Below are 17,329 nucleotides of genomic sequence, written 5' to 3' on the forward strand. Positions count from 1 at the left end.
AATCTGGACGACGATTTCCAACACTGCCGACCGAATTTCGATGAGCTCGCTGATGGAGCCCTCGTTACTCCGAGTATTCGCCGAGGCGGCCCCCTCGAGCACGGCCAAACACACCGAGTACCCGCGATCGCGTCTCCGCGGATACTGCGGCCGATCCATACCCACACCCCCGCAGCGGGCTTCCCCTACCCGCGAACCCGCGGCTCCACCGTGTCCCGGATTGGAGTACACTCGGTCTCGCGTCCTCGGCTGGTCTCGCTCGCGCTACCAGCAACCACCTCCGTCCAATGGCGCGGTAGCTCTCCCACCTCGAGAGTTCTCACCCTCGCGACGCGAAAAGGGCGTCCTCCATCTGTTTCTCAGCTCACAGCGGATTCCGAAAGGCGGGGCTGTTTTGCGAATACCGCACCGAGTCACCTCCCTCGCACGAACGGCAACAGCCGGGTATCGGCCAATCCGACAGAGTACCGCGGCCGCCTATCGTCCGATACCGTGCCTGGAGTGCCCGGACACCACCGCGAACGCCACCGGCATTTGGGTACGTTGTGTTGTACGTAATATTATGTACGCGTTAGCCAGCCAGCCAGCCAGCCCCAGAGGAGAACGAGGAGAGAGAGAGAGAGAGAGAGAGAGAGAGAGAGAGAGAACTAGTTGTCTTCCGCGCGTTTGCTAACGCGCGGATCGATTCGCGCGGCGTGCTTTCGTTCCAACGATTGAAACCAGTGTAAGTTATCGAGTCTAATCCTCGAACAGTGCAATGTTTGATAACCCCACCCTGTTGTATGCTGGCAAATGGAGTCTGGGGGAGGGCTGTCTTTGGGGATTTATTCTCGAGTAAATATTTTCTTTATTATTTAACACTATTGCATTCTTAAACGAATATGTGCATAAGATTACTGAATGCGAAGAAAAGAAGTGAAAAATAAAATTTAAAAATATTTTCTAGGTATAAATAAATATTTATTTTATTTCTTTATCTACGATTTAACAAGACATATTAATATCTCTCGTAAAGATCTCTAGCCCTATATTTTTATAACTTGTTGAAACGTGTGTCATTATATATATGTATACCTTTATGTCTGCACAAATATGTATAACACGTGTTCGAATTGAAAACGACGTTGATTGTTTGAAATTACGAAACAAACTTGTCACAGATATCACTCACATTGCACACCTAAGTTGAAATTAACAAAAATTAAATTTCCGATAATAGAGCTATATACGAAGGAAAACTTTTTTACTAATTGTTGCTCGTGTAATGCACATTGTGTGAATAAATGTGTATAAATTATTAATTATCGTGTGGTCTCTGCAGTATTCAAGTCTGACTGGAGAAATTGTATTACTTTTGTCTTTGTCTCGTTCAACCCCACGAGCGCGACCGTAAATTTTACACGTGCTGACTGCGCGCGTCTCTGAATATCATTAGCAAAATTGTATAGTTTATCGAGAAAGCTCTCAGGATCGATCTTTTCCTAGTTAGCGAGATCTACCTAATCTCTCTCGACCGCGTCAACCTTACAGGTGGAGAAGATAGGGTAGGAGAAGATAAACCAATCGGATCGAAGCGCTTTCCTCGCTCGGAGTTTGCAGGCGAGAGGCGTGTCGCTACGCCTCGTGCCTCGCCGACAAAATGGCAATTCTTGTTGCGCGTAATGTAGGTACATTAATAACTTCAACTAGACTTGCTTTCTAAAAACGTCTCGGAAAGAACGTACCGCGTCTGCGTAGCCACGATTTTTTATTATTTTCATTAAACAAATAGGCAATTCCTAAGTATAATAACGTGTGGCGATAAATGGTTAAAACGCGGTGTCGTGCCGTGGCGCGCCAAAGTATTTTTATTCTTTTTAAACAGCTGCGGCGGTTTCACACGATACCTGTCATTCAGAATTAAATAATAAATATTTTTAGTAATGAATACATATGTTATTTTATATCAAACGGAAATTATATTCCGATTTTTCCTTTATGTATTTAAATAAGAAGTAAATTTAATAAACAGCTCCTTTTATAAACAAAAGCTATATCTTTCGAGAGAATTTTAATTTTAACTTACAATTAATTATCACACAAGATACGTAGTAACGTAATAAAATTCGAAGATTGAGGTAAATGATGATCGCTCTCGACTTTGAGAAAAACTGACAATGAGAAAAAATTGACTCTCATTAAGTTACAGTAAATTTGTCATTGCAATTAAGATCATTAAGTTTTCAAATGGCCTATATATACACCTTGACTATATTTTTTTATTTATAATTTTATAGTTATATGAGAGCCTCGTTACACGGTTTCTATTTCACTTCATTTTTATTACCGCGGATTCCGCAAACCGAGAACAATTCTTTCATGAGACAAATTATGAACTGTGTATAAAATATTGATGTTGCATGTCTAAAATTTTTTATATCGTCAGTCAAATCGGAAATAAATATTTAGCGAAAATGAAAATTCAAATCATTTGATGCGAGTTAATACAAAGGATTTAAACTTGTCAATAATGATCGAAATATCTGTTAAAAATTTGATCCGCTTTTAAATAAAGAATCAAATAGTCAGCTTGTTTATAAATGAAATGGTTAATTCAAAATGTTGTTTAATTGTCAATGATCAATATTAGGCGATTTCTTAAAGCAATGTTTAGATCCAATAAATATATAGTGAACATTATCAACTTAATTTAACTGAATATAATCACAATGTGTCATTCGGAAAAATCAAATTCATCTAGTTTAATTTTAGTAAATTTATTTTTAAATTATTTTGTTCATTAATTTCAATATTATATATTTTAATTCTTTTTCTATCATATGTATATTATAATTTAAAATAAATTATAATATGTATAAAGAGATGTATGTATAATGATTGATGCGGTAGTTAAAATATTTAAGTCTTTAATAAACATAATGCAAAAATTATAAAATTTATAAAAAAAATTAATTCTGTGTTCAAATGAGATTTGAAATTTTATTATCTTTTCACTGATACAAAAAATACATACACAAAGCTACGTCAGCTGCAAGTGAAGCCAGCGACACCTGTTAGAAATGAACTGAAATTTAACAGTTACTATTTTAGCATATGATGACAAAAATATTTAGGTAATTTATCGACAAAATCACCGCGACGAGACACTCGTCGGTGACAAAATATGTAATAAAACTCTACATTTATATATTTAGTCGCGTATTTATTTGAGAACGCACTGAGCTTGTGGAGTTTTGCTCTACAAAATAGCAATGTAAATAAATAATAGAAATATTTTACAATTAGAACTGCAGTTAGAATACTTGAAATTATCGAATAAAAATTCAGAAATACACTTGTGGAAAATCTACAACCGTATATTAACAATGAATTAATGTACATTGTAAAGCATATCAGATATACAATCATGCGTCGAGTCGCAATGGCTTAAGACCTAAGCGATCGATTATATATTCTGGCATGCAATAAGTAGGATTTATTGGTTTTAACGAAAAATTCTTGTCTAACAACGACAACGCAGTGAGGCCGAACAAAGTATGAAAAGGATCAACCATATCACCAGGCCGATCACTGAAACCACCAGTTTCGACATCTTGACAAACTAAAATGTAATCCACCTGTAATAAAAAATGGAAAAAAAGAAATTATATTACAGTGGTAATATTTGCATTTATTTCATTTGAATTATTGGTCGATTAAGAAAATAAAGCAATAAATAAACAATTTTAAGAGATGAAAATGGTTAAATAAATCCCATAAAGTGTTATACAACAATAATTACCAAGCCTTTTTTATCGATCCAATGAAGACGACCTAAAATTGTTAGCGCCGACAGCACCCACCAAGAGTAGCATACATCTGGTAACTTTTCAGGTCTGCCATTTAAACCGCCGGAAGGTAGTTGTCTCTCGCATAACCACCATCCTAAGCGATCAGCATCTATCAGATGCAAGTGCCCTGAAAAATATCTTGAAAAGTGACATCCAATAGTATAATCTGTACAATGTTATATTCTGCACGTTCTGTATGTTCTTTGTATATACCTGTGATCGAAAGCAATCCAACGCAACAATAAATTAAACCTGCGTGACTCTCAGATCCTGGTTTTGAACCGAATCCTCCATCAAAATTCATACATTTCAATACAAATTGTACCGCTCTCTCAACATCTATCGCATCTAAGCGATTCTGAAACAAGTTATAATATAATATGAGAATTACTTGAACTTTTTTTCACAAGTACCTTTTCCATTTGTAAGCAAAATTTTCAAGAATTTATTTTGACTAAGTGTTTTATGGTTTCGACAAAGATTATCTTTAAATCCACTATATAAGGTTAAAGAATTTTCATGAAAGTGAAGTTTCTAAGATATCCATTTGATTTCAAGAATAAATTTTATATCACATAATTTTTATTTAAAAATAAATGACATCACTATTTTAAATGGCTTTGACTTTGTGGATGCTCAAATATGTTTACCAAGAAATCATTTCTCAATGATATTTACCAAGAGTGACAGAGTAGCGACGGCACAGAAAGAAAATCTGACATCCACTTCACCCCACTGGTCACCCACAAAACTTCCATCTGCTTGTTGTCTTTCTTTGACATAATTCACAACTTTATCGACATTTATTACATCCAGTGCATCATACATACACAAGATTTGAACCGCACTAAGAGTGTAAAGTAAATGTGGATCGTGTTGTATACTGGCACTGATGCCACCACTGTCACATTGACATTGTCCAATAAATTCTAACACTTCTTCCTTATTAGTTTGTTCTAACTTTCCCATTAAATCTAGAGCGGTGAGGCCCCAGTACATGCCAGACATCCTCATGTGTTCAGTTTGAGAATAGTTCTACAAAATATGAATATGCCAATCATAGAAAAATATCAAGTGGAATATTAAAGGTATATATATTGAAATGTACTTTTGTCATAATCAATTTCTATCCAAAAAATTGAGACAAAAGAAATTATAAAATATATTGTACTTACATATTCATCTTTATTGGTCCCATATGAAATGAGATAGTTTGCATGTTTTTCCATTAATAATTTTGGAATATTATTTGGTAATTCAATATCGTGCCTCAACGTTGTCTGTAAAAAAAAAAAGTGAAAATGATAAAACATGAATCATTCTTCTTTTGCCTGTCACGCAACTTTAATACTTGGTATTGCTTTTGCATAGATATAATAATAACAACTGGATATAGACACTAATATTGATAAGGTGCTGCATCAGTACACAAGATCTTGATTAGGAAAAAATAAGTGTTCTTGTATCCTGAATAAAAACTATTTTTCATATGTCAACTTTTCCTTTGACACTAAACAGGTTAAAACTCACCATCTTGCAATTGTTGCAATCGTATAATACAATTGTTAAGTATTACGTTAATACAGTTGATTTTTTTCTAGATATTCATCTTTAAATCTATAATTGCATTCAAAATTTAATTGGCAAATTCATAGGATAATCAAAAAATTGTATACGTCATCAACTAAAGGAGACACATTAGAGTAACAGTCCACTAGCGTAACGCCATACGGACCCTACCTAACTTACGTTACATTGGGATTTAAAGTCACTAGACATTTACTATCGAACGCGTCTCTATTCTCTAGTATTCATTCATATATATATGGGGATTGACTCATAACAATCGACAATTTTATTGGAGTAGCATGGCTGTTAAAATTTAAACAATTAGCCAACAATATAATACATTATATTTACAGCTTGCTAATAAAGTTAATTTTATTGAAAACTGCATTTTAATTATAGTAGTTACCATCCGTGTTTGATTATCCATAAAAATGCGGTAACAGTAGAAAACAAATTATAATTTTGCGGCATTGTATATGATATATATATTATAAGTATACTTATTTATAAAGCATTTATATAATAAAAAATACGTATAAAAAAATCATGATTTTTAATAATGTATTTTTAAATATACATATATATTTATATATTAACAATCGCAAATTTATAATATATATACAATAGTCGATAACATTGACACTCTTGAATTATCTCCAGGGAAGCAAGAGGAGCAGCGGCAGCGCGGCCCAGCGGCGCGGACGCGAGTCGGGTGGGCCAAAGAGAGAAGCGGGATTCCGTGACGATTCACGATTACGAGCAATACGTGCCGTACGCCGTACGTAGCCGTACGTGCGAATACGAGCCGCACCGCGCACGCAGGTCGCAGACTGACGCAGACGGCAGAGCGTGTATATACGTGCAGGAGGCGGTGGACCGGCGGGTGGAGTGCGTAGCGGAGCAGCGGACAGTGGACAGGCGGGTCAGGTGTATGGACGAGCCACAAGCGTGTTGTGACTTTCCTCGTCGGAGAAATGTCGTCGGCAACCGCCGCGGCGGCGTTGGAGTAAACGTTGAAACATGTCCGGGCCGATAGTCGGTCGCGCGCAGACTGCACTTGGCGACGGCGACGGCGACGGCGTTCGAAGAACGGCAGGTGCGGAGGCGATTTGCGCGATCTGCGACAGGACTGACAAGCTGTCGAGGTGCTCGCGCTGCAAGGTCGTCTTCTACTGCACGAAGGAGCACCAGAGACGCGACTGGAAACGCCACCGGGAGTTTTGCGCGACCCATCCTGCGGCAACCGCCGCGTCCACGGAGGAGTCGTACTCCGCCGCTGCCGCTGCCGCTGTCGCCGCGAACGAGAGTCTCCCGTTCAAGCGGCATCCCTCCTCTGTCGGCAATCGTACAGCCTCGAGCGCACTGGTTCCTAACCTAAAAAATATAAACGAACCTTCGGACGCATCGTGGGGCTTGAACGTCACCTCGTCGGAGCCGTGTCGAAACGTGAAACATTTGGCAGGTATGCGCGCATGTCCTTTCTTATTTTCGCTTTTTTTTTCGCGCGGAACGTCGCGCGTCCCGTCGCGTTCCGTCGCGTTCCGTCGCGTTCCGTCGCGTCGTCGTCAAGCGTGGATTTTACGCAGTATACATAAGGGGATTTTGCGCGGTAATGACAATGGGAGTCTCGTTACCGATAACTCGCGTTATAAATAGCGAACGATTAAGTAAATCGTAATGATTGCGCGTTTCAACTCTTCTAGCGCGGACTGCAGGCGTCGATATAGACGCTTTTTTTTCCAATTATCTCCTGTATGCGTCAACTTGATGAAACTGACTGAATTTCTGTATAATATAATGTTGATCTGTTTGCAGATTCTAATGCTCGAGAAGAGAACGGATCGAATCAACAGGAACGGAAAGAGAATCAAAGTCTTAAGAAGAAATCGAATAGCGGAAAGGCAAGGAACACGCGGAATAACAAAGTCGATGGCTGGACGTCGCCTATAACGTATGAGGGAAGTTCAGAGGACACTATACTGGGAGCACGGGCTGAGCTCTTGAATCCCATTTTAGAGAGTTCAAGGATTTTCGATAGCTTAAGCAACGCAGACCTTGGCTCGTCCACTCAACATCGTAACGGCATGAAGAACCTGTCGGAGATACAGGATCAAGAAGAAGAACTTTTGCCTCCTTTTCTACATAGGAACAGAAGTAATCTCGAAGAACTTCTAGACAAAATTTGTCAATATGTGATAAGGGATATGGACAAGTACGGTGTATGTGTGGTAGACAAGTTTTTAGGCAAGGAAAGAGGTCTCAAGGTGTTAGGTGAAGTGTTGAATATGTATAGTGCCGGATTATTTCAAGACGGACAATTGGTTTCTAATAAAGGTAGCGCTAATGACTTAAAGACGATACGTGGCGACGAAATAATATGGCTGGATGGAAAAGAAGAACAGTGTGAAAATATTGGCACGCTGATATCACAGGTTGATGCGATCATCATGAGAGCCAATAAAATGCACAATAACGGAAAAATAGGAAACTATACCATCACTGGAAGAACGAAAGTGAGTATTCATTGGCTCTTTTGTATGTAATTAAAAAAAAATAGCAAATGGTTTATTTTACTTTAAGTAATATAATTATAATAAAAGCTCAAAATATTCTAAGATAGTTTATGCTATTAGGACGCAATTTAAATGAATTTTAGTCCTTTATCGTTATAATTGATAAAACGATTGTGCGTTGTACTCTTATTTGCATTAAATAAAAGTAAACAGCAGCATAAGGCAATTGTGCATTTGATATCCACATGGCGAAACATTTACAAGATGTATCTTACTTTTTATTTGTTTTGCATTTGTGTGCTCGATTATATATATATACGTATGTATATACATATATGTTTACACATGGAGGCAAATGTTAATGCGAGATGCATCAAGCACAGGATTTTCGATCGCGGCGGCGGGAATGACACGCCGAGGTGAACGCGATATAGACAAGGTCAGGACTCCAAAAATGTTAAGATCTGCGAGGGAGTATTATACGCTGAAAGGAGGAGGAGAGTGGGATCGCGCCAAGTGCAGTCAGTCACGTACGCCGCGCGACTCCCACCCTCTTTCTCTTCTCTCATACCGATGTGACGCGATATAGCAAATTCGCTTTACACTACCTAAACTCCCAGCTGCTCAATGGCGTCTAGCGATTTCTTTCGATGAGGAGACGGAACTATTTAGCAAAAGATACGTGATATTATTAACATTAAGGATCGTAACGAATTTTTTCATTTATTCGTATATTAACATTTAAATATAATAAAAAAGATTTTTAATATGCATAGTAAAATAAATAACGAAAGAAAAAATGTATATATTTGAAGATACAAAGATAAAATACAGAGAAAAATTTCTTATTACATAATTATATAATTGTACATTTTTGGCACATATATCTTTATAAAAGGTATGAAAGTTTTGAGTAACGAAAATTGAGATACGATACATAGCAAAAGAAAAATCAAAACTTTCACTAAAAGAAACATTTGGTACAATTATGTAATATGAAATTACTACATAATATTCTGTTCTCATGAAATTTTCATGTTTCTACGATAGCGCTATATCCTTTCTGTAACAGTTGAATACAATTGCTATTGAATCCTATAAATATCATTTCTTATTTTATCAACAGATTCAGGATATTTCTCGTATTGTTCGCGATTGTATTGTAGTTTATTAAACTGGTACCAGTTTAGTAATTATTTGATTTGTGGTCGCTATCATTATCCTTTCGTTGATTTATCACAGTATCTATTTTTAGTTAGATATTCGATTACTCATAATGAAACAAGGACATATATATCATTTGTATTGCGTGTGTTAACTCATTTAATTTGCTAAATATCTTATTTTATACGCTGTCATTTTTGCAACTGTTATAACTTACGTGCATGCACTAATATTTACATTAATACACATATCTGAGATATGTTAATTCATCTGTGGATGCGTGTGCGTATTTTTGAGTCAGAAATGACTTTATCCGAATAATAAACGAATAGTAAAAGTGAAACTAATATTTGATTCGTTCATTCTTTTTGCTACATAAATTACGATGATAATTAATTATTGACATAGCGAATGGAGAGTCGAAGAAATATGTCTATGTTTTTAGTTATGCATTATTCATTGTGATAGTATGACGAAAAATCTCAAGGACATTTCGATCAATGATCATATTTTCAAAAAATCAAGACGTTTAAACATCTGTTTAATCTAACACAAATATAATATATTTTACATTCTCTTAACTTAAAAATTATTATGTAAAACATATGTTGCGTATTGTAATACGTTTAGAGTGTTCAATTTAGGGTTGTATTAAGTATATTTTCTACTTTTAATTCGAAATTGATTGAAAACCGTATATAATTGGCATTATAAAACACGTGCGTTCAAAGAAGTAGATTCTTGCATTTTTTTTCTCCAAAATACTAAGAGTTAACGTAAGAATTTTTGCGACATTATCATTGGCTTTTTAACAATAAGCAGACCGTTATCAGAAAATGTGAGAATACGCACGTAAGGCAATACACTTTCGATGTGGATTGAGTGAATCAATTATTTTGTCTTACTGATTAATTGTGTCGTAAATATAGTACAATGGTATATTATTTGATAATCTGGCAAGATAAAAAAAAGTATGAAATATTTTGTCCGTTAATGATTATTGCATTACATTTCTACTACATTCACGCAATAGGACAAATGATAACCGTGATATATTAAACGTGTTACAAGTGCATTCATATAGTTAATAGTGTATAGTTTCTTCCCTTTATTCCATTAAATTGGCGCTTTGTTAAATAACATTATCTAGTAATAATTGTTTTTATTTATATTTTTAACTTATAAATTATGCGACAAAGCAGTTTTAGTTTAGTTTGTAATTAAAATCTAATAACTTTTTGTGAATTTTTTTATCTATTATGAAATAACTGTTACTTATCTTTCAATCTTATATTTAAATACGACAACGCGTCAATTATCGCGTTATCTACATGTTCTTTTTTAAAATAAACATTTTTTACTCTTTTTATATTATATGTGACTCATTGTCAGATTGTAGTTTAAATAATTTAGTATTTTGAATATGCATATTTCTGGCATATTTCTGTGCATATTTCTAATATAATATTTGTTATTTTTTTTTTAGACGTAAATATTTATCATAGTGGGATGTAAATGTGATAAGTGATATTTATATCTCGATAAAGCGAAAGATAATGCAGATATCTTTACAGATCTTTCACTGCAGCTGTATCGAATTATGACATCAGAAACGAAAAATTGAATATATATATTTTTTGCGCATCAGAATAAATTAATATCTTTTCATGCTTCATTCATGCTTGAGAATATAAATTAATACATGTACGTTTCTTCTTTTATGCTACGTAAAATCGATTGCATTGAGATATTCAAATAATCGAATATTTTTGAAATTTACAAAACCAGTCATAATTTATAGTAATTTGCCAATTATATATCTCTCTTTTAATAAAAATTATTTTTTTTTGTTCTAGGCGATGGTAGCTTGTTATCCCGGTCACGGCTCACATTACGTGAAACATGTGGATAATCCTAACCGAGACGGACGTTGCATCACAGCCATTTATTATCTTAATCGGGATTGGGACGTCAAGGTGAAATTTTATACGTATTTATATATTTTTAATTATTTTTATCACATTACGAACTTTTGATTTCATATAAATACCATAACATTTTAAGCAACTGATTGTACTAACAATAGGAATTTGAAATATATAATAGTTCAGTCTACGAAAATAGGATTTTTGTTTTGATATCATAGTCCATCATGCTTACAGTGACGAATTAGGAATATTAATAAGTTGTTGCAGATATAGTGTCATTTTTAAACAAAGACATAATATAAAGCCCAATGAAATAATTGTATATCAAAATTTGTAAATAATTATATATTTTTTATGTACGCAGGAAAATGGCGGACTTTTGAGGATATTTCCCGAAGGTTGGCGTGATCAAGTAGCAAACATAGAACCTTTATTCGACAGAATATTATTTTTCTGGTCGGACAGGCGAAATCCACATGAAGTGCAGCCAGCATTTAAAACGAGATATGCCATTACGCTTTGGTACTTTGACGCCGAAGAAAGGAATCAGGCTTGCCGAAGATATCAAAGAGAAAGTATGTAAACGACTGTATTGTTTTTTTCTACTTATATTTTTCCTGATACAGCTAACAACATTTTACATGAAACAATGATTACAATTAAAACTAATTCGCGATCGAGATATACTTTATATAACGTTAATAAAAATTAAAAATAAGTTAATAAATATAAATATTTTTTCTTTACTTTTATTATTTAACCGTAATAAAAAATTAGAATTATAATTTTAATCGTTAACGTAGTGATTCTTTTGCATTTTATATTTTATGAATTATATGAATATTATTTGTAAATGATATAAAATTTAAGCTACAATTTCTTTTAGGAGAACTACATACGAAGAATAATAGTTCGTGAGATATAGAACGTGAAGGATTATTACGCCGTCCGATTGGACTGAAGTTACACTTGTACATAAAATATTATGTATTATGATAATTTTTGCAGGAGGAATTGAATAACGTACGAAGAAAATTATCGAAGACAATGCGTGTTTGCGAAGAAGTGCAATAGATGTAAGAGCGTACTTTTTTTTACAGATGGCACTGTAATATATGTGATGAGTTAATGTGTGTAGTTGTTGCAATTTACGCTTATATATACATATATATGTATGTATGTATATATAAAATCCTTTATTTCATTTTCTGAGATTCTACGTGTTTGCACTTTGTAACCTAATATTTAAAATTTGCTTCCTATTTTAAAGAAAACTTATATTTGTGTCGATCATTAACTCTCTTCCGTTATGTAAAGTATTAACGATATTTAGAGCATGTTGCATTTGAAATATTTTAAGCAAAACTATAGAATATACAAGAATTTCTTCCAAAAATTATTACCATTAATCTATCTTAACTTCAACTAAATTTGTTTCTGTAATGCGCCATTTTTTTTAGCAATATCAAAGCAACTAGTTGCTAAAGGATAAAATTATATTGCTCACACAAAGTGTAATGTTAGTATTATCATGTTGTAATGTTACGATTGGACATTAACAACTTTTTACGCTTACATAAAGATCATGTTTGGTTTATTACGGCCAGTAATTGATTGACTTATGCTTCCAGTGCAACAAAATTGAAATAAATTGGGGCCCAGTCTGTACCTGTATAATGTTATGTATATTTCAAAATGGTAGAAACACTGTGTTTAATATTCTATGTACCTATTTATATGAATTGATAGAAAAGAATAAGCATACGCGTACCATCTATGTCCTATTTAGGTCTGACACAATCCTATTAGTTATCCCACTATAGGAAATACAAAAGCAAGCAAACAATTAGAGAAAGGTATTACGTTCGTGATATTATAAATATTCCATCCTAAAAATTGAAATTGTCGTAAGTTCCTTCTCAATATTTCCTATTGTATCATTGGACACAGAAAATTAATTGTAAGAAATTATCCGCAGAAGCCCTTCTCATGATTAAATTATTTTTGTCCTTTGGGCTTAATTTGTTTCAGCGTTTACATAGTGTAAAAAATTACAATTTAAGGACCTATTATCGGTGCGTTTTCGAAATATTGTAAAAATAAACAAGATTTTGTTATCAAAGCGAAATAAATATACAAAATTATAAGAGAGTTACTTATGTATTAATACCCAGCGTAACAGTTTATACATTGTCTATGTACAAGAAAATTATCATGATATTTTGATATAATTATTTTCTCAACCAATATTGGTGTCATTTGGAAGCTGACAATCTTGGACCTGATTAATGGCAGGCACATAAGCTTGAAACGAAAAATTGTTTTTTGAAAACATTCCAGGATTTATCACATAACAGTCAGCATAATTGGTCGTGTATGTTTCAAAATTGTCAGCAATCACAATGAGATCTGGCGTTGGAAATATCTGCAGAGCATGGTCATATTTCCAATATATTGGAACAACTTGAAGAGGCACAGGGGTCAAGTGTGATTGACCAATGATGGCTTTAGCAAACTGAAATTTTTGATTAATTGGTATTATTACATATTGTATCTTTGATAACATTGAATATAATAACTACTTACATGTTTAAAAAAGTTTTCCTCTTTCGGAAAACGAAGCGCGTTCCTACACATCTTCGTCAACATGTCTTCTCTTAATATTACAATTTCCTTTGTACAGTACTGTATTCTACATGGATTAGTAGTGAAAATAGCATTTGGTATTGTTTTTGTGACTTCTTCGATAATGCATTTGGGCAAAGGAGGTTTTGGTAAAATTTTAGGAGAGCCTAAATCGTGTGGGCCAGGTACAAAAACAAATTTGGAAGATTCCTTTATATTTGTATATTGGGTTATAATATCAACTAAATTTTTGAAACCCGTTATCAGAGCTTGAGCACTAGTTATATTTGTAGGGAAACTTAAGAAATGGCCACACAATACAAAAGCTATGGGGGGATAATCCATGTAACCATCCAGTATCGTCTTAAATTTTTGTAAGACATGTGGAACATCCAACCATAACTCTGCTATGAATACTATCATTCCATCCTGGTTATACTCTTCATGGACTTGTAACTTTTCTGACATTTTTAAAGATATATTGTGTGGGCCACCAAATGTATTTGCATCGCCAAAATCCGATCGCAAGCTCTCCGATGATTCTATTGGCGGAAGGTTGATATTTTTCACATGTAACACGTCATCCTTATAAACGCCATTAGCTAATACTATACAGCCTTCCATGATAAAAGTATCCTGAAAATCTTATAAATAAAATAAGGAAAATAACTAACGTTTTGAATTATTAGTCATTGCTGTTACTGCTACACTTTAAAGACTAGCCTCAATGAATGAAAACATTTTATATGAATACATGAATCAGGAAATCTGTTCTTTTCAAAATATCAAAATATGATTAATTACGATTATATACATATAATTTTAACTTTATAATTTCATATTATAGATTATTTCAAATCATATTACTTATCAATTTATTTTTATCACACTCAAGATACCTATTGAAAATGTATTTCCAAAAGTAATATCCACAAATATACTATAATTATATAGTTTGAAATAAATTGAAAAATGCTTCTATTGTTCATATAAAATATTTTTATACATTTTGGGTATACTTCAATATATATTTTTAAAGTAAAACCCTATACACACGAATATCTTAATCCAATAATTCATCAAGTATATAAAGGATATTGTATTGCTGAGATCAATTTTGACAGTTCCACTTGTATCTTCCAAATAATATTGGTCTTCCATTAATTGTGTTATCAGCCCCATTACGCATACATTCCCTGTTCTCAGCTCGCTTAATAGATACTCGATAGGTATTAAATTTGTCTTATCTGTTTGCTGTTTCTCAAATTTAGAAGACAGAAATTGCTTATGCCTTAGAGTTTTATACCATGCCATTTCGAAACGATGCTTAAAAACCAATGATTTATATTGTGTTTCAAGATGTGAGTTTTCACTGTCAATGATAAATTTCTTTTTAGAAATGTCATATCTTATCTTTGGTATATCATATCCATTTATAACACTGAACACTGTCTCCGTATCTTTCAATTTGTTTGGTTCTAGGCATTCTTCTATAGCAATTTTTATATGTTCGGCTCCAACATGCGGATCATCCAAGTTTTGAGCCAGAATCAGTTCTATAATACGACTGAGCCAAGATTCACGTTCATTTTGTGGTATTCTTAATAGTTGCTTTGCGAGAGATACTCTAAGCTCTCTAAAAAATATATAAACAAATAGCATGTAGTTACATATAAAAATAATGTTATAGAAAGTTTATTTAAAAAATAAAATACTTGCCTTGACAATACTAAGCCGTATAATGAAAAATTTGTTTGAATCATTTGCACGCAATTATTATCAGCCATCGTTATATACAACATACGCTAAACACAATTGCGAATAAGATAAAACATGCACAGCGCTAAGAAATTAAACGGTTACATTAAGCACAAAAATTTATAAATATTTTATAAATCGTTGAAAGAGAACGGCGCGCAAAGAGGTTAGGCACTTTTTCTTTTCTCGTTATTTTCCCATTCCCGCCTTCGAAGCTAAAGCACACATGTGGACTAACACGGCAGGATGCGCACGAGCGATTGTCTTGCGTCGATAATCGAAGAAGATCGGAAGATCTCTGTAGATGCGACAGTCGCAACTCGCAATGATGATATATGTATATATTTTACATGCACGGAAAAAAGTTAAAGACTGTGTTACTCGCCAGAAATATCCGTAATCTGAGAGAGAACATGATTTTCGAATGCGCAATTTTTTCGAGAATAATTATTAAGCCCCAGCAGTCGAGTTTAAAAGACGGATGTAGCGACGGCCACGCACCACAAATTGTATACCCGCGGTGCAGAAAGTTTATGTTGCTATGTAGTTTACATCCATTTTTTCAGGGGGCGTTAGTGCATGACCGGCATGACCCGTCATGGCCGTCATGTCCTCTGTCACTTTTGTCAGGTTTCTCTCTGTTGGAAATATCGAGGAATTGTGTTTATTAGTTAAATAGTTATAACTAAACAAGATCTATAAACGAATAATTGTTAAATTGTTCAAAGGATTTGATTAGAAAATTCTGAGATTTGTTTGAAAGTAATCGGATCGTACCTCATTTAATTTGTGGCTCTACTATTTGAATACTTTCGTCATATATTGTAATAGGTTAGTCAATTAATGAATTTATCGATATCCTTACATTTCGTTACAAATATATTAATTATATTTCATTACATTATATTTTTTTTGTAATTTGTTACTACTTTTTTTATAACTTTCTGAATATCTGTTATTACAAATAGTAGATGCTTTATCATGAATATATTTTGTGATTAATGAACAAAAAAATTTGTTTTTTCTGGCAAATGATGTACATAATAGTTTTATTAAAAACATCTTGATATTTAACACACACACACATACACGTATATATATATATATATATATATATATATATATTAAGAGATTTTTGTTTTTCAGATGTATGATATGCTGTAGAGCAGAGGAGAAACGTGCAAGTATTAACGAGTACTTAAATTAGGATAAATCTGTTTTAAAAAGGGAATAAAAAATACAATCTCCTAATATGAGAAAATCATTTATGCGACCAAGCAGTACCTACTACGCCATAATACCATTAATTATAGGATTTCATATAGGTTGGTTCGCCTTGCAACAGCGTTATGTTCCAGTATCCGAAAGACACGATCATCCACTGGTCAAATTGTATAAGAAATATACTACGTAATAATGCAATGTACGTAAGTCTTAATTTGTTATTGTTAATAAAATAACGTTTATCTTTTGAACTTTTACTCTAATTTTAGAAAATTGATCTCTCTTTTATATTTGCATTATCTTCTATATTTTTCTTTTTCTTAAAAAATGCTTACAAATACAACAGTTTTTACTGCAAATGAATAAATTTAATGTACTAATGAAATAATGAATATTGAAGTAAGTTTTATTTTATTCTTATTTGATTAATAATAAAAACTTTAAAAACACTTCTTTAATTTATATTGCTCTAATTTAATATATATATATATATATATATATATATATATGTTAAATAAACTATTTTATATAGTAATACTTAGTTATAAAATAGTTTATTCAGCCATTGTACATTGATAATGACTGAATAAACTACAAAGGTGTCAACTACATTCTAAGAATTAATTTATAGAATTAATGTACGTAGTTGAGTAAACTAAAGTATATATAGTTGAATTGACTGCAGTATAGTTACAAATATATAAAAATTATATATATA

General features: G+C 33.3%; 3 protein-coding genes and 1 long non-coding RNA gene across 7 annotated transcripts in view; 2 read left to right on the forward strand and 2 right to left on the reverse strand.

Annotated features, from left to right (window-relative positions):
• Positions 1–3,181: 3,181 nt before the first annotated feature.
• On the reverse strand, positions 3,182–5,585 carry LOC105454690 (geranylgeranyl transferase type-2 subunit beta-like). Its single transcript, XM_011697502.1, has 6 exons — positions 5,361–5,585; positions 5,006–5,110; positions 4,509–4,865; positions 4,044–4,188; positions 3,782–3,957; positions 3,182–3,617 (listed from the first exon to the last, which is right to left on the reverse strand). The coding sequence occupies exons 1-6, from the start codon at positions 5,361–5,363 to the stop codon at positions 3,405–3,407; spliced, it is 999 nt and encodes a 332-aa protein (XP_011695804.1). The 5' UTR covers positions 5,364–5,585; the 3' UTR covers positions 3,182–3,404.
• Positions 5,586–6,021: 436 nt separating this feature from the next.
• Positions 6,022–13,148, forward strand: LOC105454692 (egl nine homolog 1). Its single transcript, XM_011697504.1, has 5 exons — positions 6,022–6,861; positions 7,215–7,912; positions 10,933–11,052; positions 11,369–11,579; positions 11,891–13,148. Exons 1-5 carry the CDS (start codon positions 6,420–6,422, stop codon positions 11,920–11,922), a joined length of 1,503 nt encoding a protein of 500 aa, XP_011695806.1. The 5' UTR covers positions 6,022–6,419; the 3' UTR covers positions 11,923–13,148.
• LOC105454691 (DNA polymerase epsilon subunit 2) lies at positions 13,148–15,722 on the reverse strand. The gene is made up of 4 exons (XM_011697503.1): positions 15,349–15,722; positions 14,728–15,265; positions 13,591–14,274; positions 13,148–13,519 (listed from the first exon to the last, which is right to left on the reverse strand). The coding sequence occupies exons 1-4, from the start codon at positions 15,429–15,431 to the stop codon at positions 13,244–13,246; spliced, it is 1,581 nt and encodes a 526-aa protein (XP_011695805.1). The 5' UTR covers positions 15,432–15,722; the 3' UTR covers positions 13,148–13,243.
• A 238-nt stretch (positions 15,723–15,960) lies between these two features.
• Positions 15,961–17,329, forward strand: part of LOC105454695 — a 17,899-nt gene continuing 16,530 nt past the window's right edge. For 3 of the 4 annotated variants that reach the window (XR_975018.1, XR_975019.1, XR_975020.1), the window contains exons 1-2: positions 15,961–16,218; positions 16,534–16,810. This is a non-coding gene — a long non-coding RNA (uncharacterized LOC105454695). Of the gene's footprint in view, positions 16,219–16,533; positions 16,863–17,329 lie in introns of those variants that run through there. The other variant, XR_975017.1, reaches the window with a different exon arrangement.

This window comes from Wasmannia auropunctata, unplaced genomic scaffold, assembly GCF_000956235.1.
Source record: "Wasmannia auropunctata unplaced genomic scaffold, wasmannia.A_1.0 LD335976.1, whole genome shotgun sequence".
Taxonomy (NCBI): domain Eukaryota; kingdom Metazoa; phylum Arthropoda; class Insecta; order Hymenoptera; family Formicidae; genus Wasmannia; species Wasmannia auropunctata.

Coding starts and splice junctions, on each gene's coding strand:
- LOC105454690 (XM_011697502.1), bottom strand. Junction 4,189..4,508: donor TCGCTACTCTGTCACTCTTG/GTAAATATCATT, acceptor AACTTGTTTCAG/AATCGCTTAGATGCGATAGA. Junction 3,618..3,781: donor GGATCGATAAAAAAGGCTTG/GTAATTATTGTT, acceptor TTTTTATTACAG/GTGGATTACATTTTAGTTTG.
- LOC105454692 (XM_011697504.1), top strand. CDS start 6,420: ATGTCCGGGCCGATAGTCGGTCGCGCGCAGACTGCACTTGGCGACGGC. Junction 6,862..7,214: donor AAACGTGAAACATTTGGCAG/GTATGCGCGCAT, acceptor ATCTGTTTGCAG/ATTCTAATGCTCGAGAAGAG. Junction 11,053..11,368: donor ATCGGGATTGGGACGTCAAG/GTGAAATTTTAT, acceptor TTATGTACGCAG/GAAAATGGCGGACTTTTGAG.
- LOC105454691 (XM_011697503.1), bottom strand. CDS start 15,431: ATGTTGTATATAACGATGGCTGATAATAATTGCGTGCAAATGATTCAA. Junction 15,266..15,348: donor TACGGCTTAGTATTGTCAAG/GCAAGTATTTTA, acceptor TATATTTTTTAG/AGAGCTTAGAGTATCTCTCG. Junction 13,520..13,590: donor AGGAAAACTTTTTTAAACAT/GTAAGTAGTTAT, acceptor CAAAAATTTCAG/TTTGCTAAAGCCATCATTGG.